This window comes from Periophthalmus magnuspinnatus, chromosome 3, assembly GCF_009829125.3.
Source record: "Periophthalmus magnuspinnatus isolate fPerMag1 chromosome 3, fPerMag1.2.pri, whole genome shotgun sequence".
Lineage (NCBI taxonomy): Eukaryota > Metazoa > Chordata > Actinopteri > Gobiiformes > Gobiidae > Periophthalmus > Periophthalmus magnuspinnatus.
In genome coordinates, this window is record NC_047128.1 from 36633475 (window position 1) to 36659732 (window position 26258).

Here is a 26258-nt window from a genome sequence, read left to right on the forward strand (position 1 = left end):
GTCCTGTGTCTTTGGGCTAAAACTGCACCACATTTCACAAAAATAATAACACAACTCTGACATCTAAAGAAGAAAATCAACGCTCTGATCGTTGGACACGTTAGAGTCTCAGTTTTTATACTGACATGACTCGCTCTGAGGCTCGTGTCCTTTTAGCTTGTGGTGTGCCGTCCCTTCGCTGCCATATCCCACTGTCTCTGTGCTCGAAGATGAAAAATCTCATACGATTCTCATGTCTGTGCTTGAACCTTTTTGTCGCACACTTAATAATGAATCATTCTGTAGTGTGTGTTTACTTACGTGTCATTGTGGTCGCACTTTATGTTTTTATGAGATTCTTTAGCTGATTTAAATTGTCTGTTAAATAAAGTTACTAATTCACTTCATTTGTAGTTTAAGTCGACGTGTCTGGGGCGAGTGTTTCATGTCTCACCCTGCAAAGTCAAACTCATGTGCTTTTTTCTGAAACTTCCTCTAATGTTCAGACACAGCAGGTCCTTCAGTGTGGTACAGTGTGCAGTAAAAATGTACTCAAGTAAGAGTAATGTTACTTCAAAACTATATTACCTGCTAATATTAGTAATATTATACAATTAGAAGTACAAAGTAGAGGTCAAAGAAGCGACTCAAGTGAGAGTAAAAAAAAGAGTAAAAGGTATTTGGGACTCAAGTAAAAATAATGTAAAGAGAAACATCTGATTTATGATTTGAAGAAAATTTCATTTAAAGGACAAAACATAAATAATGCACAAAATCTGGTAAGAAAAGAGACAGACAAAAGTATTTTCTTTATCTTTATTAGTGGGGCCGTTGCTGAGAGATCTGAGCCACAGTCTCGGTCTGGACGAGCGGGTCTCCAGACACGGAGACTCTGAGGGGGAGGAGCTTGTGCAGGAGGTTGAGTGTAACCGACTAGATATAGTCTTAGAGCCCTAGAGACAGGGCTCAGTCACACGAGAGGAGCTCGGAGTAGAGCCGCTGCTCCTACAGGCAGAGAGGAGCAGCTGAGGCTCAGGACGCCTCCTAGACGCCTCCTGGACGCCTCCTGGACGCCTCCTGGACGCCTCCTGGACGCCTCCTGGACGCCTCCTGGACGCCTCCTGGACGCCTCCTGGACGCCTCCTGGACGCCTCCTGGACGCCTCCTGGACGCCTCCTGGGGAGATGTTCATGTTGATTGTTTAATGGGCCAATAAAATGCTATTTTCAATTGTTATACTGTTATTTTCTCATCAAAAATGTGGAGTTTTGTTTGATCCACAGGTTTGACAGATCTACAGGAGCTGAGTGTTTGTGTTAAACGTGTGAATCAAACTAAACTCCAGGTTTAAGTTTCTCTTTAAGTGACTCCTGATCCTCCGGAGCCTTTAAAGGTGAGACTTACAGCTAAATCTGATGGATGGATCTTGGGTGGATGTTTGTATATTTTTCTTGGATGTTTTTCACAGCGGGTCGGGCTGCAGTGGGCCGCCGTGTGCCCACCGCTCCGCCGGGCCCACCGCTCCGCCGGGCCCACCGCTCCGCCGGGCCCACCGCTCCGCCGGGCCCACCGCTCCGCCGGGCCCAGTCTGCATAATGAGCCTCCCCAGAAGCCCCTCTGTCCTTTCACTGCGGCCCCTCTGAAGCTGCCGACCGGACGACAGCATTCACCTGCCACCCCAGCCCCACGCACCAACCAGCTGCTACTGTAACCCCCTCCCCGGGCCCCCCCAGGCCCCCCCCTCTGCCAGGGCCCGGAGGGGGGGGGGGTGTCACTGAGCCTCTGGACACAGCTCTGAAAGGAGGGCCAGGTGGACAAAGGCAGAGCTGGCGCTTCTGGAGCTTTCTGATGCTATTGTGCCAGAGTGTGTGCGCCCGGGCTAACAGCATGTATACACTTAGTACATGCTGGGGGCCCCTTATACAGGGCTCAAAAGGGCAGGGGCCACACTTAAAGGGCCACAGTGGAGCTAGTGTTAACACAAGCCTACAAAGTTGCGTTCATGTTTTCACAGAGCAGATTGCAATTTCACACCTCAAACTGGGATGAGGAGCAGGTGAGCAGCAGAGAGGGGCCCGAAAGAGAGGGGCCCGACAGAGAGGGGCCCGACTCAGACCAAGAGAATAAATCAGATCAAATTATTAAAATACTTTTTATCCTCTGGTTTTGTTTTAGGACAATCATCACAGTTAAATATTCTACATTTGGCTTTGTTTTTGTGTTTTCTGTGCAGTTCTTTGGAAACGGTTTTGTTTGTAAAAATTTGGATTTAGATCTAAATGTGAATTACACAACACTTCATTTAATTTTTTCCCCTCCCCGACCCACCACCTTAACATGGTGGAGGGGTTTGAGCCCAAATGATCCTGGGAGCTATGTTGTCGGGGGCTTCATGCCCCTGGTATGCATGTATCCCCTGGTGCACGTGGCACCAGGACACTGTAGGTCGGAGGTCGATGATCGACTTTGTTGTCGTGTCATCTGACCTCCGACCGCGTGTCTTGGACACTCGGGTGAAGAGAGGGGCTGAGCTGTCAACTGATCACCACCTGGTGGTGAGTTGGATCCGCTGGCGGAGGAGGAAGCCGGACAGACCTGGCAGGCCCAAGCGTATTGTGAGGGTCTGCTGGGAACGTCTGGCGGGGCCCTCTGTCAGGGGGGTCTTCAACTCCCACCTCCAGGAGAGCTTCTCCCTGATCCCGGGGGAGGTTGGAGACATGGACTCCGAGTGGGCCATGTTCTCCACCTCTATTGTTGATGCGGCTGCTCGTAGCTGTGGTCGTAAGGTCTGTGGTGCTTGTCGCGGCGGCAATCCCCGAACCCGGTGGTGGACACCGGAAGTAAGGGATGCCGTCAAGCTGAAGAAGGAGTCCTATCGAGCCTTGTTGGCTCGTGGGACTCCTGAGGCAGCTGATGAGTACCGGCGGGCCAAGCGTGCCGCGGCTCGGGCAGTCACGGAGGCAAAAACTCGGGGTTGGGAGGAGTTCGGGGAGGCCATGGAGGAGGACTATCGGACGGCCTCAAAGAGATTCTGGCAAACCGTCCGACGCCTCAGGAGGGGAAAGCAGTGCTTCACCAACACTGTTTACAGTGCGGGTGGAGAGCTGCTGACCTCGACTGGGGATGTTGTCGGGCGGTGGAAGGAATACTTTGAGGATCTCCTCAATCCCACTGTCACGTCTTCCGAGGAGGAAGCAGAGACTGGGGACCCGGAGGCGGACTCGTCCATCACCCTGGCTGAAGTCACTGAGGTGGTTGGCAAGCTCCTCGGTGGCTCCGGGGGTGGATGAGATCCGTCCTGAGTACCTCAAGTCTCTGGATGTTGTGGGTCTTGGCTGACACGTCTCTGCAACATCGCGTGGCGGTCGGGGACAGTACCTGTGGAATGGCAGACCGGGGTGGTGGTCCCTCTGTATAAGAAGGGGGACCGGAGGGTGTGTTCCAATTACAGGGGAATCACACTCCTCAGCCTTCCTGGTACTACTGTGTACCACTGTGTACTACTGTGTACTACTGTGTACCACTGTGTACCACTGTGTACTACTGTGTACTACTGTGTACTACTGTGTACTACTGTGTACCACTGTGTACCACTGTGTACTACTGTGTACTACTGTGTACCACTGTGTACCACTTTGTACTACTGTGTACTACTGTGTACCACTGTGTACCACTTTGTACTACTGTGTACTACTGTGTACCACTGTGTACTACCATGTACTACCATGTACTACCGTGTACTACCGTGTACTACTGTGTACTACTGTGTACCACTTTGTACTACTGTGTACTACTGTGTACCACTGTGTACTACCGTGTACTACCGTGTACTATTGTGCACTACTGTGTACTACTGTGTACCACTTTGTACCACTGTGTACTACTGTGTACTACTGTGTACTACCGTGTACCACTGTGTACTACCGTGTACTACTGTGTACTACTGTGTACCACTGTGTACTACTGTGTACCACTGTGTACCACTGTGTACTACTGTGTACTACTGTGTACCACTTTGTACCACTGTGTACTACTGTGTACTACTGTGTACCACTGTGTACCACTGTACTACTGTGTACTACCATGTACTATTGTGTACTACTGTGTTCCACTGTGTACTACTGTGTACTACTGTGTACCACTGTGTACCACTGTGTACCACTGTGTACTACTGTGTACCACTGTGTACTATTGTGTACCACTGTGTACCACTGTGTACTACTGTGTACTACTGTGTACTACTGTGTACCACTGTGTACCACTGTGTACCACTGTGTACTACTGTGTACTACTGTGTACCACTGTGTACCACTGTGTACTACTGTGTATCATTGTGTACCACTGTGTACCACTGTGTACCACTGTGTACCACTGTGTACTACTGTGTACTACTGTGTACCACTGTGTACCACTGTGTACCACTGTACTACTGTGTACTACCATGTACTACTGTGTACTACTGTGTACCACTTTGTACTACTGTGTACTACTGTGTACCACTGTGTACTACTGTGTACCACTGTGTACTACTGTGTACTATTGTGTACCACTGTGTACCACTGTGTACTACTGTGTACTACTGTGTACCACTGTGTACTACTGTGTACTACTGTGTACCACTGTGTACTACTGTGTACCACTGTGTACTACCGTGTACTACCGTGTACTACTGTGTACCACTGTGTACTACTGTGTACTACTGTGTACCACTGTGTACTACTGTGTACCACTGTGTACTACTGTGTACTACTGTGTACTACTGTGTACCACTGTGTACTACTGTGTACTACTGTGTGCCACTGTGTACCACTGTGTACCACTGTGTACTACTGTGTACCACTGTGTACTACCGTGTACTACCGTGTACTACCGTGTACCACTGTGTACCACTGTGTACCACTGTGTACTACTGTGTACCACTGTGTACTACTGTGTACCACTGTGTACTACCGTGTACTACCGTGTACTACCGTGTACCACTGTGTACCACTGTGTACTACTGTGTACTACTGTGTACCACTGTGTACTACTGTGTACTACCGTGTACTACCGTGTACTACTGTGTACCACTTTGTACCACTGTGTACTACTGTGTACTACTGTGTACCACTGTGTACTACTGTGTACTACTGTGTACCACTGTGTACTACTGTGTACCACTGTGTACTACTGTGTACTTCTGTGTACCACTGTGTACTACTGTGTACTACTGTGTACCACTGTGTACTACTGTGTACTACCGTGTACTATTGTGTACTACTGTGTACTACCGTGTACTACTGTGTACTACCGTGTACTACCGTGTACCACTGTGTACTACCGTGTACTACCGTGTACTACTGTGTACCACTTTGTACCACTGTGTACTACTGTGTACTACTGTGTACCACTGTGTACCACTGTGTACCACTGTACTACTGTGTACTACCGTGTACTATTGTGTACTACTGTGTTCCACTGTGTACTACTGTGTACCACTGTGTACCACTGTGTACTACTGTGTACCACTGTGTACTACTGTGTACTACTGTGTACCACTGTGTACTACTGTGTACCACTGTGTACTACTGTGTACTACTGTGTACCACTGTGTACCACTGTGTACTACCGTGTACTACCGTGTACTACTGTGTACCACTTTGTACCACTGTGTACTACTGTGTACTACTGTGTACCACTGTGTACCACTGTGTACTACTGTGTACTACCGTGTACTACCGTGTACCACTGTGTACCACTGTGTACCACTGTACTACTGTGTACTACTGTGTACTATTGTGTACTACTGTGTTCCACTGTGTACCACTGTGTACCACTGTGTACCACTGTGTACTACTGTGTACTACTGTGTACCACTGTGTACCACTGTGTACTACTGTGTACTACTGTGTACCACTGTGTACCACTGTGTACTACCGTGTACTACCGTGTACTACTGTGTACCACTTTGTACCACTGTGTTGCACTGTGTACTACTGTGTACTACTGTGTACTACTGTGTACTACTGTGTACCACTGTGTACTACTGTGTACTTCTGTGTACCACTGTGTACTACTGTGTACCACTGTGTACTACTGTGTACCACTGTGTACTACCGTGTACTATTGTGTACTACTGTGTACTACCGTGTACTATTGTGTACTACTGTGTACTACCGTGTACTACTGTGTACCACTTTGTACCACTGTGTACTACTGTGTACTACTGTGTACTACCGTGTACTACTGTGTACCACTTTGTACCACTGTGTACTACTGTGTACCACTTTGTACCACTGTGTACTACTGTGTACTACCGTGTACTACTGTGTACCACTTTGTACCACTGTGTACTACTGTGTACTACCGTGTACTACTGTGTACCACTGTGTACTACTGTGTACTACCGTGTACTACTGTGTACCACTTTGTACTACTGTGTACTACCGTGTACTACTGTGTACCACTTTGTACCACTGTGTACTACTGTGTACTACCGTGTACTACTGTGTAAAACACAATATCAACAAAAACAATAAAACAAAAATAAACTCTTATCATTCATTTTATTCAGTGACAGTGCCCTCTGCTGGTGGCTCATTTTATTTAGTGACAGTGCCCTCTGGTGGTGGCTCACGTAACTGCAGCAGTGCCCTCTGGTGGTGGCTCATATTATTCAGTGACAGTGCCCTCTGCTGGTGGCTGATATTATTATTCAGTGACAGTGCCCTCTGGTGGTGGCTCATATTATTCAGTGACAGTGCCCTCTGGTGGTGGCTCATATTATTCAGTGACAGTGCCCTCTGGTGGTGGCTCACGTAACTGCAGCAGTGCCCTCTGGTGGTGGCTCACGTAACTGCAGCAGTGCCCTCTGGTGGTGGCTCACGTAACTGCAGCAATAACCAGAGGGGGAAGTACTCAGTTACATTTACTCAAGTAACTTTTTAAAGAAATTGTACCTTTCAGATTATTTTCCTGGAAACATACTTTTATATTTTCTAGTGAAGTAACAGTACTCTTACCTGAGTAAAAGTTTTAGTTACTCTTCCCCCTGAGTCTAAAGTGACTTGAGTTTTATGTCGATAATAAAATTGAACATTTGAGTTTCCTGCAAATTTTTAATTTTCTCATTTTTGTGTCATTTTAAAAAATCAGATTTTGTGGATTTCATGTTTTTTTCCTTGATTAAAATTGAATCAGATGAACTTCAAACTGTAAGTCACATCCTGACAGGTACTCTTTAGGGTACTCTTTAGGGTACTCTTTAGGTTACACTTTAGGTTACTCTTTAGGGTACTCTTTAGGTTACACTTTAGGTTACTCTTTAGGTTACTCTTTAGGTTACTCTTTAGGTTACACTTTAGGTTACTCTTTAAGTTACTCTTCAGGTTACTCTTTGGGTTACTCTTTGGGGTACTCTTACCTGAGTACTACTTTGTGCTTCTACAGAATATTATTATTTAAAACTTCAGTTTCATTTGTGGCTCCTGTGACAATGAGACGAACGATTGAATTAAGAATCAAACAGAAAAACACAGAGATGGACACAGTGGACAAACAAATGGACACAGTGGACAAACAGATGGACACAGTGGACAAACAAATGGACACAGTGGACAAACAGAGTCTTTAATCACCAATAAAATGTCCACAAACTGCAGAAGTAAAACCAGGATCAAATCAAACGTCTCAGAGCAGGAAATGGAATGAACTAAAGGCCCATCTAGATGTTCTCATGATGTTTCCTCATCACACACAGACCTGGATGTTCTCATGATGTTTCCTCATCACACACAGACCTGGATGTTCTCATGATGTTTCCTCATCACACACAGACCTGGATGTTCTCATGATGTTTCCTCATCACACACAGACCTGGAGCTGTGTTTGTTTCATTCTCACACTGTTTTTGAGAACATTCTAACGCGGCTTAAAGCTTAAAGAGTCACTTTTGCATTATATGAGACGTTTATCCAAAGTGAATCGTTTGTTCAGTCGGACCATCACTGTTCTTGTTGTAAAAGCCTCTGCAAAAGATTAAAGCCTGGAGCAAATATGTGGAAAAGTGTGAACATCGTCCTGATCAGCCAACCATTACAAAAACTATAAAAATCTAAATATTATTTGTATTAGTTTGTGCATTTTATCGTCTCTTCATGTGACTCATCGGGTTTGACTCACGTCTGATGTTTTAGTGGAAACATGATCTTCTTCTTCGTCTTTATTCATGAGTGACATCGATAAAAACACAAAACAGATGTTGTGTTTTTTTGTGACGTTTATCGACTCACAGAAAATGTCCAAAACTGAAAAACGTCAAAGTCAGAGTTTGGTGAGAGGTTGTTATTTTATTTCTACTTTTTGGCGTCTCTGTGTTTTCTCTTTTGTCTCTTGTCCAGCCAAAGTGCATCATTCTGTCCCACTGTGGAGTGTCCTCCTGGAGACAGTGTCCTCCTGGAGACAGTGTCCTCCTGGAGACAGTGTCCTCCTGGAGACAGTGTCCTCCTGGAGACAGTGTCCTCCTGGAGACCTTCAAACGGGGCAGTGTCCTCCTGGAGACAGTGTCCCCCTGGAGACAGTGTCCTCCTGGAGACTCTTCAGACGGGACAGTTCTCTTTAGACACTGGAGACACTTGTGGTTCGTCCTGATCCTCCTCAAAAGTCCTTTGTATCGTGTCTGTGCTCAGAAGTGTCGCCCGTCACCACCTCCTCTTCTCCTCCTCACCTCCTCACCTCCTCTCTTCCTCCTCTCCTCCTCACCTCCTCCTCTTCTCCTCACCTCCTCCTCTCCTCCTCCTCCTCTTCTCCTCACCTCCTCTCCTCCTCCTCTTCTCCTCTCCTCCTCCTCACCTCCTCCTCTCCTCTTCTCCTCCTCACCTCCTCTTCTCCTCCTGCAGCACAGATCAAGTTTGTTTGACTTCAGCTCATGTTTGAATAATTCTGCATTTAATTCCATGTCTTTCTCCAGAGACACTGTCCCTGGTCCACACTGTCCCTCGTCCACACTGTCCCTCGTCCACACTGTCCCTCGTCCAAACTGTCCCTGGTCCGCACTGTCCCTCGTCCGCACTGTCCCTCGTCCACACTGTCCCTCGTCCAAACTGTCCCTCGTCCACACTGTCCCTGGTCCACACTGTCCCTCGTCCACACTGTCCCTCGTCCACACTGTCCCTGGTCCACACTGTCCCTGGTCCACACTGTCCCTGGTCCACACTGTCCCTCGTCCACACTGTCCCTCGTCCACACTGCAGGTCACACCGCACACAGGCTGAGGCTCTGGCCTCTCAGTTTTCAGTGTCCACACACTCTGGTCCTGCTCAGAAGGACGTCCCCTCGGCTGATTTGAAGAAGTCCTTAAAGTCTGTGGGGACGTTTAACACGGAGCAGACCTGTAACAGACGCAGAAAACCACACTGGATGAGTCGCTCACGTGTAGCAGACGTGTTACTGTGTTTAGTTCCACGGGGGAAATCTGAGTCCGATAAAACTATTTAAATTTGTCTTTGTCCTAAAACCTCTGCCCTGGTGTCGACTGGGACAGGAGCGTCTGAGAAGTCCACAGAAGTGAACGGGGGACACAAGCTGCTCACCTGCTCGTAGTAATTTAAAGAGGAAGTATTTTATTCTATGGAGTATTAACTAACACATATTTATATCACGTCAGCTTTTATTGTTTTGAAAATGCTACATTTGCCCAAAAACAATGTGTGGACATGTTTTATAAGGGACGGGTGACGTAGGTTTGTGGGCGGAGCTTTGCACAGAATCTTAGAACTAACTGTAAAATAAATAACTCAAACATACAGAAGTGAAAAACCTCTTCAGGAATGTTTGAACTTCCTCTTTAAAAATGACCATCACACAAATGACCAGAGTCTTGGAAGAATTGGATTTTAAAAGTTTAATGTCGTTATCTGTAAATATCGGTTATTGGCCATAATCGTATCGGGTAAAAAATCTGACCTTTCACAGTTTGAATGTCCTCACACTTAAAGAGGGAGTGTTACACAACTGTCAACTCTCACACACACTCCTGAGGCTCACACGTCTGAGTTCACACACACACACACACACCCCCACACTCCTGAGACTCACACATCTGAGTTCACACACACACACACACACACACACACACCCACACTCCTGAGGCTCACACATCTGAGTTCACACACACACACACACACACACACACACACCCCCACACACACACCCCCACACACTCCTGAGGCTCACACATCTGAGTTCACACACACACACACACACCCCCACACACACACACACCCCCACACACTCCTGAGGCTCACACGTCTGAGTTCACACACACTGTGGTTGTCTGGGGTGTGTGTGCATGGTGTGTGTGTATGGTGTGTGTGCATGGTGTGTGTGCATGGTGTGTGTGTATGGTGTGTGTGTATGGTGTGTGTATGGTGTGTGTATGGTGTGTGTATGGTGTGTGTACGGTGTGTGTATGGTGTGTGTATAGTGTGTGTGTATGGTGTGTGTATGGTGTGTAGTGTATGGTGTGTGTGTATGGTGTGTGTATGGTGTGTGTATGGTGTGTGTATGGTGTGTGTATGGTGTGTGTGTATGGTGTGTGTATGGTGTGTGTATATGGTGTGTGTATGGTGTGTATATGGTGTGTGTATGGTGTGTGTGTATGGTGTGTGTATGGTGTGTGTATGGTGTGTGTATGGTGTGTGTATGGTGTGTGTATATGGTGTGTGTATGGTGTGTATATGGTGTGTGTATGGTGTGTGTATGGTGTGTGTATATGGTGTGTGTATGGTGTGTGTATGGTGTGTGTATGGTGTGTGTATGGTGTGTGTATGGTGTGTGTATGGTGTGTGTATGGTGTGTGTGTATGGTGTGTGTATGGTGTGTGTATGGTGTGTGTATGGTGTGTGTATGGTGTGTGTATGGTGTGTATATGGTGTGTGTATGGTGTGTGTATGGTGTGTGTATGGTGTGTATATGGTGTGTATATGGTGTGTGTATGGTGTGTGTATGGTGTGTGTATGGTGTGTGTATGGTGTGTGTATGGTGTGTAGTGTATGGTGTGTGTGTATGGTGTGTGTATGGTGTGTGTATGGTGTGTGTATGGTGTGTGTATGGTGTGTGTATGGTGTGTGTATGGTGTGTAGTGTATGGTGTGTGTGTATGGTGTGTGTATGGTGTGTGTATGGTGTGTGTATGGTGTGTGTATGGTGTGTGTATGGTGTGTGTGTATGGTGTGTGTATGGTGTGTGTGTATGGTGTGTGTATGGTGTGTGTATGGTGTGTAGTGTGTACTCTGGGCTTGTCTTTTGGTCTCGATTAAACATGATTGAGATTTCCCTTCACTTTTCTTCACTTTATTGTCCTGTTTTCTGTGGCGTTGTCTCGGTGCGTAGTGAGTCCGTGCGCTCCAGCACGTCAGGAGCGTACACCGAGCGCACACCGAGCGCGCCCCGAGAGTACACCGAGAGTACACCGAGAGTACACCGAGAGTACACCGAGAGTACGCCGAGAGTACGCCGAGCGTACGCCGAGAGTACACCGAGAGTACACCGAGAGTACACCGAGAGTACACCGAGAGTACGCCGAGAGTACGCCGAGCGTACGCCGAGAGTACACCGAGAGTACACCGAGAGTACACCGAGCGCGCCCCGAGCGTACATTGAACTCCATGACTGCCTCTTTATTTTCTGGCACACACACTACAAAATGTAAACACACACAGGAAACTAAAAACACACTGTACATGTGACAGTGTGACAGTCATTCTGTGACAGAGGTTGGAGGATCGAGTCCCGCTCAGACCAACTTCTGTCATTGTGTCCTTAGGCAAGACACTTCGCCCAAGTGGTGTGTGTGTGATGATTGGTGGTGTTCGGGGGGGGCAGACATGACATTAATAAACTGCGCAGATCCGTCTGTGAATCACATACTTGTCTGGAGCTCGTCCCGCTCACACTCACTGACTCACATAAAAATAGCGCAGAATGAAATGTTGTGTGTTTATTTTATTTTCAATTCCGGTTTGATTTTTTTGTGCGCAGCTCAGATTTTCTGTGCGCGGAGACCGTGTCAGCGATGTGCAAATGCACACGCGCTCAGCTTAGAGGGAACAGTGCCCGGGACTATGGGACCAAGTCTCTCGGCTGACCTGGGAACGCCATGGGGCCCAGCGGAGGAGGTGGAGGAAGCGTCTGGGGTGAGGAATTCTGCATGATACTCATTCTTTAAGAAAGGTCAGGTTAGTGTGTACCTGTCTGAATTTGACACGCAGCTTGTCCATGTCGTCCTTCAGCTTCTCAGACTGAGGATCATCTAAAGGAGCGTTCTCCATCAAACTCAAGAACGCTTCTAGAGTCTTCACACGCTTCCTAACAAAACAAAGTATCTTATACGTCTGAAAAAACATACTGAAAATCATTTACAATAGAACAAAAAATAAAGTCAGACCTGGATTTGGGATCTGTATTGTTCTGGAGGAGACATTTCCAAGTGACAGCAAAGCCGTGGTAAAAGGAAACCTGTAGAAGACAAAGCTCACGTAGGGTTAGGGCGGAGGTCAGAACACCACCACATGTGTTTACAGCGCACGGGCCGACATTGGATTATTTAGCACACACTTTCAGTCTGGCAACACTTTCACATCACATATGATTTTTACATCACATATGATTTTTACATCACATATGATTTTTACATCACATATGATTTTTACATCACATATGATTTTTACATCACATATGATCCATGTTAACGTTGGTCTCAACAGATAAAGCTGTTTTGAACAGTGAGAACCAACTGGAGTGAACACGGTTCATGCACCGAGCACAAGTCATTTTCAGAATTTTCACTTGACAAATGACGTCACAAATGTGCGAGGAGGACGGGTCAGCGAGGAGGACGGGTCAGCGAGGAGGACGGGTCAGCGAGGAGGACGGGTCAGCGACTCGTCCGCACGGCACTAGTGCGACAGCCCAATTGTGATTGTCATTTTGGAAAAATTCTATCTTTCATAATGGACCAAATGACGCGCGGTGTAAACTAGGGCTTTATCTTTTAAGATGGCTCTATAGCGCCCCCTTCAAATTCTATTTTTAAGAATTCATAAAAGTCAATCTATTTGTCGTGGACTTGTTGTTTAAAGGGCCCATATCACACTGTTTAAAGGGCCCATATCACACTGTTTAAAGGGCCCATATCACACTGTTTAAAGGGCCCATATCACACTGTTTAAAGGGCCCATATCACACTGTTTAAAGGGCCCATATCACACTGTTTAAAGGGCCCATATTACACTGTTTAAAGGGCCCATATTACACTGTTTAAAGGGCCCATATCACACTGTTTAAAGGCCCATATCACACTGTTTAAAGGGCCCATATCACACTGTTTAAAGGGCCCATATCACACTGTTTAAAGGGCCCATATCACACTGTTGAAAGGCCCACATCACACTGTTTAAAGGCCCACATCACACTGTTTAAAGGCCCATATCACACTGTTTAAAGGCCCATATCACACTGTTTAAAGGGCCCAAATTACACTGTTTAAAGGGCCCATATCACACTGTTTAAAGGCCCATATTACACTGTTTAAAGGCCCATATCACACTGTTTAAAGGGCCCATATTACACTGTTTAAAGGGCCATATCACACTGTTTAAAGGCCCATATCACACTGTTTAAAGGGCCCATATCACACTGTTTAAAGGGCCCATATCACACTGTTTAAAGGGCCCATATCACACCGTTTAAAGGCCCATATTACACTGTTTAAAGGGCCCATATCACACTGTTTAAAGGGCCCATATCACACTGTTTAAAGGGCCCATATCACACTGTTTAAAGGCCCACATCACACTGTTTAAAGGGCCATATCACACTGTTTAAAGGGCCCATATCACACTGTTTAAAGGCCCATATTACACTGTTTAAAGGGCCCAAATTACACTGTTTAAAGGGCCCATATCACACTGTTTAAAGGCCCCATATTACACTGTTTAAAGGCCCAAATTACACTGTTTAAAGGCCCCATATCACACTGTTTAAAGGCCCATATTACACTGTTTAAAGGGCCCATATCACACTGTTTAAAGGCCCCATATTACACTGTTTAAAGGGCCCATATCACACTGTTTAAAGGCCCCATATTACACTGTTTAAAGGGCCCATATCACACTGTTTAAAGGCCCCATATTACACTGTTTAAAGGCCCAAATTACACTGTTTAAAGGCCCCATATCACACTGTTTAAAGGCCCATATTACACTGTTAAAAGGGCCCATATCACACTGTTTAAAGGGCCCAAATTACACTGTTTAAAGGCCCAAATTACACTGTTTAAAGGCCCAAATTACACTGTTTAAAGGCCCAAATTACACTGTTTAAAGGGCCCATATTACACTGTTAAAAGGGCCCATATCACACTGTTTAAAGGGCCCATATCACACTGTTTAAAGGGCCCATATTACACTGTTAAAAGGGCCCATATCACACTGTTTAAAGGGCCCATATCACACTGTTTAAAGGCCCACATCACACTGTTTAAAGGCCCATATCACACTGTTTAAAGGCCCATATCACACTGTTGAAAGGCCCATATCACACTGTTAAAAGGGCCCATATCACACTGTTTAAAGGGCCCATATCACACTGTTTAAAGGGCCATATTACACTGTTTAAAGGGCCCATATCACACTGTTTAAAGGGCCATATTACACTGTTTAAAGGGCCCATATCACACTGTTTAAAGGCCCATATCACACTGTTTAAAGGCCCATATCACACTGTTTAAAGGGCCACATCACACTGTTTAAAGGGCCCATATTACACTGTTTAAAGGGCCCATATTACACTGTTTAAAGGGCCCATATCACACTGTTTAAAGGGCCATATCACACTGTTTAAAGGCCCATATTACACTGTTTAAAGGGCCCATATCACACTGTTTAAAGGCCCATATCACACTGTTTAAAGGCCCATATCACACTGTTTAAAGGGCCACATCACACTGTTTAAAGGGCCCATATTACACTGTTTAAAGGCCCATATTACACTGTTTAAAGGGCCCATATCACACTGTTTAAAGGGCCCATATCACACTGTTTAAAGGCCCATATCACACTGTTTAAAGGCCCATATCACACTGTTTAAAGGGCCACATCACACTGTTTAAAGGGCCCATATTACACTGTTTAAAGGGCCCATATCACACTGTTTAAAGGGCCATATCACACTGTTTAAAGGCCCATATTACACTGTTTAAAGGGCCCATATCACACTGTTTAAAGGCCCATATCACACTGTTTAAAGGCCCATATCACACTGTTTAAAGGGCCACATCACACTGTTTAAAGGGCCCATATTACACTGTTTAAAGGCCCATATTACACTGTTTAAAGGGCCCATATCACACTGTTTAAAGGGCCCATATCACACTGTTTAAAGGCCCATATTACACTGTTTAAAGGGCCCATATCACACTGTTTAAAGGCCCACATCACACTGTTTAAAGGGCCCATATTACACTGTTTAAAGGGCCCATATCACACTGTTTAAAGGCCCATATTACACTGTTTAAAGGGCCCATATCACACTGTTTAAAGGGCCCATATTCTCTACTCTCTGATCTGTTTTAATGTCATTTCCTCGTCACACACAGACCTGGAGTTGTGTTTTGTTTCATTCTCACATGTTTAACACACAAACTCTGCAGATTTAGACTGAAAACACTCCACCTTGTGATGTCATCATGTGGTGATACAGGAAGTGCTCCACTGTGTTTTTAAACTCCACACACCTTCATTTCTAGAATCATTTGGATCATTTCAGTCGTGGAGTTGTCACTTATCTCGACTGAACTAAAGGTAAAAGGAGTTGTTCACTTGAAAACTACCACTTGATGACATCACAAGGTGGAACAGAGCATTTTGTGCTTTGTAGATGTAACAGACGAATAATAAAGTGAAACTCAAACATGTGTGAATGAAACAAAACACAAGTCCAGGTCTGTTTTTTCTAACATGGCTTACAGATCAGAGTCAGGTTTGTGTAATGGGGACTTTAAAATGCAGATCAACTGAAAGTTACTCAAAAGCAAGAAAAACATTTTTCAAACATAATGACACATTTGTTAAACTAAAGACCCCTCCACCCGCTCTGACCTCTGTGGAGAGCCGGGCCCCGTGCACGGCCCCGTGTCTGCGGCCCTCCTGTAGACCCCTGTGTGCTCCTTTCTCATAGCCCTCTTTGTAACCTTCTCCATGGAACCTGCACACAAATGTCATTTAGAGTAAAATCACTGCTTTGAAATGTAAACTACACATATTTGTCGTAGGAACAGTTATTGGACCAATGGCATCAAACTTTTAAAAATGTTTAAAAATATTTATGAAGTGCAACTATATTTACTGCAAAAGTACGTGCAAGGCTGTATGCAACTGATACATTATTATTATCATCATCGTCATTGTCATCATCATCATCATCATCATCATTATTATTATTATCATCATCATTATTATTATCATCATTATTATTATTATCCTCATTATTATTATCATTATTATTATTATCATCATCATTATTATTATCATCATTATTATTATTATCATTATTATCATTATTATTATCATTATTATCATTATTATTATTATTATTATCCTCATTATTATTATCATTATTATTATTATCATCATTATTATTATTATCATTATTATTATTATTATTATCATTATTATTATCATTATTATCATCATCATCATTATTATTATTATTATCATTATCATTATCATTATCATTATCATTATTATTATTATTATTATTATTATTATTATTATTATTATCATATCGACAGTCATGCTGTGCTGCTGTCTCTGGGTTTCACTTTAACATTCTAGAGGCCAATGTTGATTAATGGAGCTGAAGGCAGCTAAAATAAACCACGAGTTATAGGGTCAAAAGAAAATCAAAACAATGAATATTTCATGGTAAAAATCACAATATAATAAAAAGAAAAAATGCTTCTCTCCATCTGGGAATATGACATCATCACAAGAATCTGAAAATCATGGATTCTGTCTCCTGTTTGTTTTGTGAGCTCCAGAACAATGTGCTGAAAAACAACAGTACAACAGTACAACAGTACAACAGTACAACAGTACAACAGAACAACAGAACAACAGTACAACAGTACAACAGAACAACAGAACAACAGTACAACAGAACAGAACAACAGTACAACAGAACAACAGAACAACAGGACAACAGGACAACAGTACAACAGTACAACAGTACAACAGAACAACTGAACAACTGAACAACAGAACAACAGTACAACAGAACAACAGAACAACAGTACAACAGAACAACAGTACAACAGGACAACAGTACAACAGAACAACAGGACAACAGGACAACAGTACAACAGAACAACAGTACAACAGTACAACAGTACAACAGAACAACAGTACAACAGTACAACAGAACAACAGTACAAAAGAACAACAGAACAACAGTACAACAGAACAACAGTACAACAGAACAACAGAACAGAACAACAGAACAACAACAGTACAACAGAACAACAGAACAACAGTACAACAGAACAACAGTACAACAGAACAACAGAACAACAGTACAACAGTACAACAGTACAACAACAGTACAACAGTACAACAGAACAACAGAACAACAGTACAACAGAACAACAGAACAACAGTACAACAGAACAACAGTACAACAGAACAACAGAACAACAGTACAACAGAACAGAACAACAGAACAACAGAACAACAGTACAACAGGACAACAGTACAACAGAACAACAGTACAACAGGACAACAGTACAACAGTACAACAGAACAACAGAACAACAGTACAACAGTACAACAGAACAACAGTACAACAGAACAACAGTACAACAGTACAACAGAACAACAGTACAACAGTACAACAGAACAACAGAACAGAACAACAGAACAACAGAACAACAGTACAACAACAGTACAACAGTACAACAGAACAACAGTACAACAACAGTACAACAGTACAACAGAACAACAGTACAACAGTACAACAGAACAACAGAACAACAGTACAACAGAACAACAGAACAGAACAACAGAACAACAGTACAACAGAACAACAGTACAACAACAGTACAACAGAACAACAGAACAACAGTACAACAGAACAACAGAACAACAGAACAACAGTACAACAGTACAACAGAACAACAGAACAACAGAACAACAGTACAACAGAACAACAGTACAACAGAACAACAGTACAACAGAACAACAGAACAACAGTACAACAGAACAGAACAACAGAACAACAGTACAATAGTACAACAGTACAACAACAGTACAACAGTACAACAGAACAACAGAACAACAGTACAACAGAACAACAGAACAACAGAACAACAGTACAACAGAACAACAGAACAACAGTACAACAGAACAACAGAACAACAGTACAACAGTACAACAGAACAGAACAACAGAACAGAACAACAGAACAACAGTACAACAGAACAACAGTACAACAGTACAACAGAACAACAGTACAACAGTACAACAGAACAACAGAACAACAGAACAACAGAACAACAGTACAACAGAACAACAGAACAGAACAACAGAACAACAGTACAACAGAACAACAGTACAACAACAGTACAACAGAACAACAGTACAACAGAACAACGGAACAACAGTACAACAGAACAACAGTACAACAACAGTACAACAGAACAACAGTACAACAGAACAACAGTACAACAACAGTACAACAGAACAACAGTACAACAGAACAACAGTACAACAGAACAACAGTACAACAGAACAACAGTACAACAACAGTACAACAGAACAACAGTACAACAGTACAACAGAACAACAGTACAACAGAACAACAGAACAACAGTACAACAGAACAACAGTACAACAGAACAACAGAACAACAGAACAACAGTACAACAGAACAACAGAACAACAGTACAACAGAACAACAGTACAACAGAACAACAGAACAACAGTACAACAGAACAACAGTACAACAGAACAACAGTACAACAGTACAACAGTACAACAGAACAACAGTACAACAGTACAACAGTACAACAGAACAACAGAACAACAGTACAACAGAACAACAGAACAACAGTACAACAGAACAACAGAACAGAACAACAGAACAACAGAACAACAGTACAACAGAACAACAGTACAACAACAGTACAACAGAACAACAGTACAACAGAACAACAGTACAACAGAACAACGGAACAACAGTACAACAGAACAACAGTACAACAACAGTACAACAGAACAACAGTACAACAGAACAACAGTACAACAGAACAACAGTACAACAGAACAACAGTACAACAACAGTACAACAGAACAACAGTACAACAGAACAACAGAACAACAGTACAACAGAACAACAGAACAACAGTACAACAGAACAACAGAACAACAGTACAACAGAACAACAGAACAACAGAACAACAATACAACAGAACAACAGAACAACAGAACAACAGAACAACAGTACAACAGAACAACAGTACAACAGAACAACAGAACAACAGTACAACAGAACAACAGAACAACAGTACAACAGAACAGAACAACAGAACAACAGAACAACAGTACAACAGGACAACAGTACAACAGAACAACAGTACAACAGGACAACAGTACAACAGTACAACAGAACAACAGAACAACAGAACAACAGTACAACAGTACAACAGAACAACAGTACAACAGAACAACAGTACAACAGAACAACAGTACAACAGTACAACAGAACAACAGTACAACAGTACAACAGAACAACAGAACAGAACAACAGAACAACAGTACAACAGAACAACAGTACAACAACAGTACAACAGTACAACAGAACAACAGTACAACAACAGTACAACAGTACAACAGAACAACAGTACAACAGTACAACAGAACAACAGAACAACAGTACAACAGAACAACAGAACAGAACAACAGAACAACAGTACAACAGAACAACAGTACAACAACAGTACAACAGAACAACAGAACAACAGTACAACAGAACAACAGTACAACAGAACAACAGAACAACAGAACAACAGTACAACAGGACAACAGTACAACAGAACAACAGAACAACAGTACAACAGAACAACAGTACAACAGAACAACAGTACAACAGAACAACAGAACAACAGTACAACAGAACAGAACAACAGAACAACAGTACAATAGTACAACAGTACAACAACAGTACAACAGTACAACAGTACAACAGAACAACAGAACAACAGAACAACAGAACAACAGAACAACAGTACAACAGAACAACAGTACAACAGAACAACAGTACAACAGTACAACAGAACAACAGAACAACAGTACAACAGAACAACAGAACAACAGTACAACAGTACAACAGAACAACAGAACAACAGAACAACAGTACAACAGAACAACAGAACAACAGAACAACAGAACAACAGTACAACAGAACAACAGTACAACAGTACAACAGAACAACAGTACAACAGAACAACAGAACAACAGAACAACAGTACAACAGAACAACAGTACAACAGAACAACAGAACAACAGAACAACAGTACAACAGGACAACAGTACAACAGAACAACAGAACAACAGTACAACAGAACAACAGTACAACAGAACAACAGTACAACAGAACAACAGAACAACAGTACAACAGAACAGAACAACAGAACAACAGTACAATAGTACAACAGTACAACAACAGTACAACAGAACAACAGAACAACAGAACAACAGAACAACAGTACAACAGAACAACAGAACAACAGAACAACAGTACAACAGAACAACAGAACAACAGTACAACAGTACAACAGAACAGAACAACAGAACAGAACAACAGAACAACAGTACAACAGAACAACAGTACAACAGTACAACAGAACAACAGTACAACAGTACAACAGAACAACAGTACAACAGAACAACAGAACAACAGAACAACAGTACAACAGAACAACAGAACAGAACAACAGAACAACAGTACAACAGAACAACAGTACAACAACAGTACAACAGTACAACAGTACAACAGAACAACAGTACAACAGAACAACGGAACAACAGTACAACAGAACAACAGTACAACAACAGTACAACAGAACAACAGTACAACAGAACAACAGTACAACAGAACAACAGTACAACAGAACAACAGAACAACAGAACAACAGTACAACAGAACAACAGAACAACAGTACAACAGAACAACAGAACAACAGTACAACAGAACAACAGAACAACAGAACAACAGTACAACAGTACAACAGAACAACAGTACAACAGAACAACAGAACAACAGTACAACAGAACAACAGAACAACAGTACAACAGAACAACAGTACAACAGAACAACAGTACAACAGTACAACAGTACAACAGAACAACAGTACAACAGAACAACAGTACAACAGAACAACAGAACAACAGTACAACAGAACAACAGTACAACAGAACAACAGAACAGAACAACAGAACAACAGTACAACAGAACAACAGTACAACAACAGTACAACAGAACAACAGTACAACAGAACAACGGAACAACAGTACAACAGAACAACAGTACAACAACAGTACAACAGAACAACAGTACAACAGAACAACAGTACAACAGAACAACAGTACAACAGAACAACAGTACAACAACAGTACAACAGAACAACAGTACAACAGAACAACAGAACAACAGTACAACAGAACAACAGTACAACAGAACAACAGAACAACAGTACAACAGAACAACAGAACAACAGAACAACAGAACAACAGAACAACAGAACAACAGTACAACAGAACAACAGTACAACAGAACAACAGTACAACAGTACAACAGAACAACAGAACAACAGTACAACAGAACAACAGAACAACAGTACAACAGTACAACAGAACAACAGAACAACAGAACAACAGTACAACAGAACAACAGAACAACAGAACAACAGAACAACAGTACAACAGAACAACAGTACAACAGTACAACAGAACAACAGTACACCAGAACAACAGAACAACAGAACAACAGTACAACAGTACAACAGTACATCTGCACTCACCCACCCTCACTCACCCACCCGCTCTCACCCACCTCCACGTCCCCCTCACTCACTCACTGCTGTTTAAAGTTTATTCATGGAGCTGGTCACATGTTTGTTTGTATAAATCACCCTCTGTTTCCAGTGAGATGCTCTGGTCTCATGCTGCTGTTGGTCTGTGGTCATGTTTGTAATAATACTACAGTAATACTGTAAAAATACTACAGAAATACTGTAAAAATACTACAGTAATACTCCTCATGAGGATGGTAATAATCTCCTCATGTTAAAGCTGCAGGTGGAGCAGGTCCCACACCTCTGCTCCACCAGGAGGATGTTATTACTAATATGAGAATGTTAATAACACCCCCACAGTGACAGTGTTCAGGAGGATGTTAATAATAATATTCTCACAGTGACAGTTTAGGTAAAAGCTCCTGATAAACCTCTGCTCCGCCTGAGGATGTTATCATTAATATGATGATTTTAATAATAATCTCAGAGTAAATCGTGATAAACTCACTTTTCCTCCGCCATGATGATGCTGTCGAACAGATCCTCGCCGCTTCGCTCCGTTTTTTCTCTTTTATCATTCCACATTTTTATTCTTTTATCAGGAGCAGATCTGACCCGTCAAACACAGAAATATGGCAACAGACTAAAGCTAACAGCTAACAGCTAACAGCTAACAGCTAACAGCCGCCATCACGGAACTGGAGCGCACTGCAGTGTCTGTGTGAGGCGCCCCCTGACGGAGCGGAGGGGAACATGTGGGATTATCTAAGAAGTGGTGTCACTGCTGAGTGTCCAAAGTGACATGATGTAATATTTGGCCCATTGGATCATTGTCCTTTGTGTTTGTTTAATTATGACACAAAACTCAAGTGTTTGTGTAACACTGACACATCTCATAAGAGAAAACAGGACTGCACGTTCTTCTGCTGTTTCCATGTTGAACAGCAGGGGGCGGTGTCTGACACATTTGAGGCTGTTCTGCACGTGCGGACTGGGTAACCCCTGGTGTCCTCGTCCTGACCATGGTCCTGTCCCGGGAAAAGATGCACCAAACACAGCTGTGTTTCCTCTCGTCCAGCTGAGCACACGCCGCCGCGGCCAAAGATGTCAACAGTAAAGTCCATGTGAGGTGGACACAGGTGGACAGTGTGAGGTGGACACAGGTGGACAGTGTGAGGGACACAGGTGCACTGTGTTTATTTGTTTAACATTGATTCATTCAGGTGCGAGACAATAACAACAGCGACCTCGCCGCTCCGTCAGCCTCTGCCCACGCTCTTCTCTGACGTTGTCCCGGGACCAGCTGCACACTGGCCCTAAAGGTCAAAGGTCACACCTGCACATGGGTGAAGTCTGGATGGAGCACGAGTCCGACTCCAGGCTCGTCGTAACTTTCAGACTGAAGTTGGACGCTGGTTTTAGACCAGTTTTAAGAGCAGCTGCACTGGTCAGGAGACTGGAGTGTGCGGGTCACAGAATCACTGAAACTTTTATAAACAAAAACAAACTTCAGTGGAGCCTCAGATTCTCTGAGGTGTCACGGACATGTCCTCTGTCACCTACTCCTGTGGTTTTCAGTTTTATTTTGTTTGTTTTTTTGTTTGTTTGTAGGATTCAGCAGCATCATTACAGCGTGTGTGTGTGTTGAGTTGTGTACCTGTGTGTACCTGTGTGTACCTGTGTGTACCTGCAGAGATATTGAAGTACTCTGTACTTTTTGTGTTAGTGAGGCCAGATGTGCCATTTAAACAACACAAAACCAAATGTTCTGGAATTTCACCAGGTTTTCTCAGATTAAAGAAACATTATGGAACTTCATGGAGAAGTATTTGGCTTGTTCTTGTCATGTAGTACCTGGATACGTCCTCAGGATGGCGCTGTACTACAGTACTGCAAAGTGTAAATATGATCTACACAATCAATATGCAGCTTTTTACAACGGAATATTCTACAGAGGATTTAGAACTTTGGAAAACTCTCCAAAAGTGAGTCTGTTTATAAACACACACACACACACACACACACACACACACACACACACACACACACACACACACACCCACACACCTACACACACACACACACACCCCCACACACCTACACACACACACACACACACCCACAAAGAGTGTGTGTTTTATCATCTTCCTGGTCTAAAAAAAAATCAGTATTGAGTCTTTTCTTCTTATTCTTTATTGATTGAAGTTGAGTTTTAAGTGTTCGTATCTTGAGTCTCAGTGCAGCTCATTTAAGAAAAATGTAAACACAGACAACACTTTATAAAACTGTAAACAGAATCATTTGGAGGCTCAAATATGTCAAAAGGATGTGAATAAAATACATTTTAAAGTTGAGGAGTTTTTAACAATTAAAACACTGTTTTCCTGTTTGTGTTGTGCTGTTGTGTGACTCTGTCTTTTGTGCGATTGTTGCTGTTCTTTGTTTTGTCGACTGTTTGACATTAATCTGGCGAGACACTGAAGATGTAAATTAATATTTACACTTCATTAGACAAGACACTGCACCTGAGTGTTACTGTTTTAAAAACATGGAAAACAGAAGTATGTCTTTTTAAATAGTGACAGTTCAGAGCAAACGACAGAACTTTATATATATATGTGTATTTATAAAAGGATAATAAATACGACAGATGTTTGTGTGTTTCTTACAGTTTATATAATGTCACATAACCTATAGTAACCTGACCTGAGGTCAGGAGGTCAGCCGTTATCCTCACAGTGACACAAAGCAAACGCAGCACTTCAAAAGAGGCAGCTCCAGACCGCGTCCTCTGGGGGAGGGGTCTGTGCCGCAGACAGACACATGTGCCCCCCCCTCCGCCCCCCCGGCCCCCGGCCCCGGCCCCCGGTCCCCGGCCCGCACAGGTGAAGGGCACGGCTCTGATACGATGAACAAACACTCACTCCAACTGTTTATCTGCCCCAAACACATGAAACAGACCTGAGCTCAGAGGATTCACCTGATCACACCTGCACAGAGACTCAGTATGTCCAGGTGACAAGGCCCGCGTGACCCAGGAGACACCCACAAGACGCCCGCCTGACCCAGGAGACACCCACAAGACGCCTGCCTGACCCGGGAGACGCCCGCCTGACCCGAGAGACACCAACAAGATGCCCACAAGACCCGAGAGACACCCACATGATACCAGCCATTCCCACCTAATAATAATAATACATTTTATTTATATAGCGCTTTTCAAGACACTCAAAGTCGCTTCACAAACACAAACAAGAATAAAATATCACAAAACTTACAACATAAAATCAAACATTAAAAGCACCTGACCTCAGCTCAGTCCTCAGTGACAGTAGTGGACAGATGGACAGATGGACAGATGGACAGATGGACAGATGGACACAGACATGTGCCAACATCTCTGTTTGAAGTCAGACGAGTGACTGGAAATGTATCAAAGTGTTTAGTGAAGTTTTACACAAGTAGATTTTATTTGAACAGGTGGAGCCAGGAGCCAGTAAACACACGAAAAGTGACTCAAGTAAATGTAACTTGTTTTGTGTGTGTGTGTGTGTGTGTGTGTATATATATATATATATATATATATCAGAATCAGAATCAGAATCAGAATCATTAGACTTTTACTGCCATAGTCTGTGAACACAGTTCACAAACTAGGAACTTGATACGGTGAAAAAGTGCAACATAAACACACTGAATAAATACAAATACAAATAAGAGCATGCACAAAGTTAAAAAGATATGCTTAAAAAAATCAAATGAAATACTTCAAGGGAGAAAATATGTACAATAGCAGCTATATAATAATAAGCTATAAAATATGTACAATGGCAGCTATATATATATATATATATATATATATATATATATATATATATATATATATATATATATATATATATATAAACAAGAAAAACACTGTTTACTCAAATTCAAATTGATTGTAAAAAAAAGGCTCTTCTCTGCCATATCTGTCTGCAGACTCTAGAGGGCAGTGACGCATAAATTCTGTGGTTAGTCTGAAGCAGGAGGAGAAGGAGCAGCAGGAGGAGCAGCTGAGGAGCAGGAGGAGGAGCAGCTGAGCAGCAGCAGGAGCAGCAGCTGAGGAGTAGGAGCATCTTTTATTTTATTTATTATACAGGCAGCACCTGACTGCAGATACAACATTTTATTGA

At 43.1% G+C, this 26258-nt stretch overlaps 1 protein-coding gene across 2 annotated transcripts; it reads right to left on the bottom strand.

The window, feature by feature from the left end:
* lto1 (LTO1 maturation factor of ABCE1) lies at positions 1 to 22741 on the bottom strand. Of its 2 annotated transcripts, XM_055232074.1 has the most exons (6): positions 22592 to 22741; positions 16115 to 16220; positions 12403 to 12473; positions 12206 to 12323; positions 9274 to 9347; positions 1 to 10 (listed from the first exon to the last, which is right to left on the bottom strand). In XM_055232074.1, exons 1-5 carry the CDS (start codon positions 22666 to 22668, stop codon positions 9276 to 9278), a joined length of 444 nt encoding a protein of 147 aa, XP_055088049.1. In that variant the 5' UTR covers positions 22669 to 22741; the 3' UTR covers positions 1 to 10; positions 9274 to 9275. The 2 variants fall into 2 exon arrangements, with proteins under 2 accessions (XP_055088049.1, XP_033845452.1); XM_033989561.2 differs by lacking the exon at positions 1 to 10 and having other exon boundaries at positions 8976 to 9347.
* Between the last annotated feature and the right edge of the window lie 3517 nt (positions 22742 to 26258).

Bases quoted from the DNA above. Each gene is read 5' to 3' on its own strand.
- lto1 (XM_055232074.1), bottom strand. From the start codon at position 22,668: ATGTGGAATGATAAAAGAGAAAAAACGGAGCGAAGCGGCGAGGATCTG. The intron at 16,221-22,591 runs GTGAGTTTATCA...ATTTGTGTGCAG, and splicing joins ATCATCATGGCGGAGGAAAA to GTTCCATGGAGAAGGTTACA. The intron at 9,348-12,205 runs GTACACACTAAC...CGTCTGTTACAG, and splicing joins TGCGTGTCAAATTCAGACAG to GTCTGCTCCGTGTTAAACGT.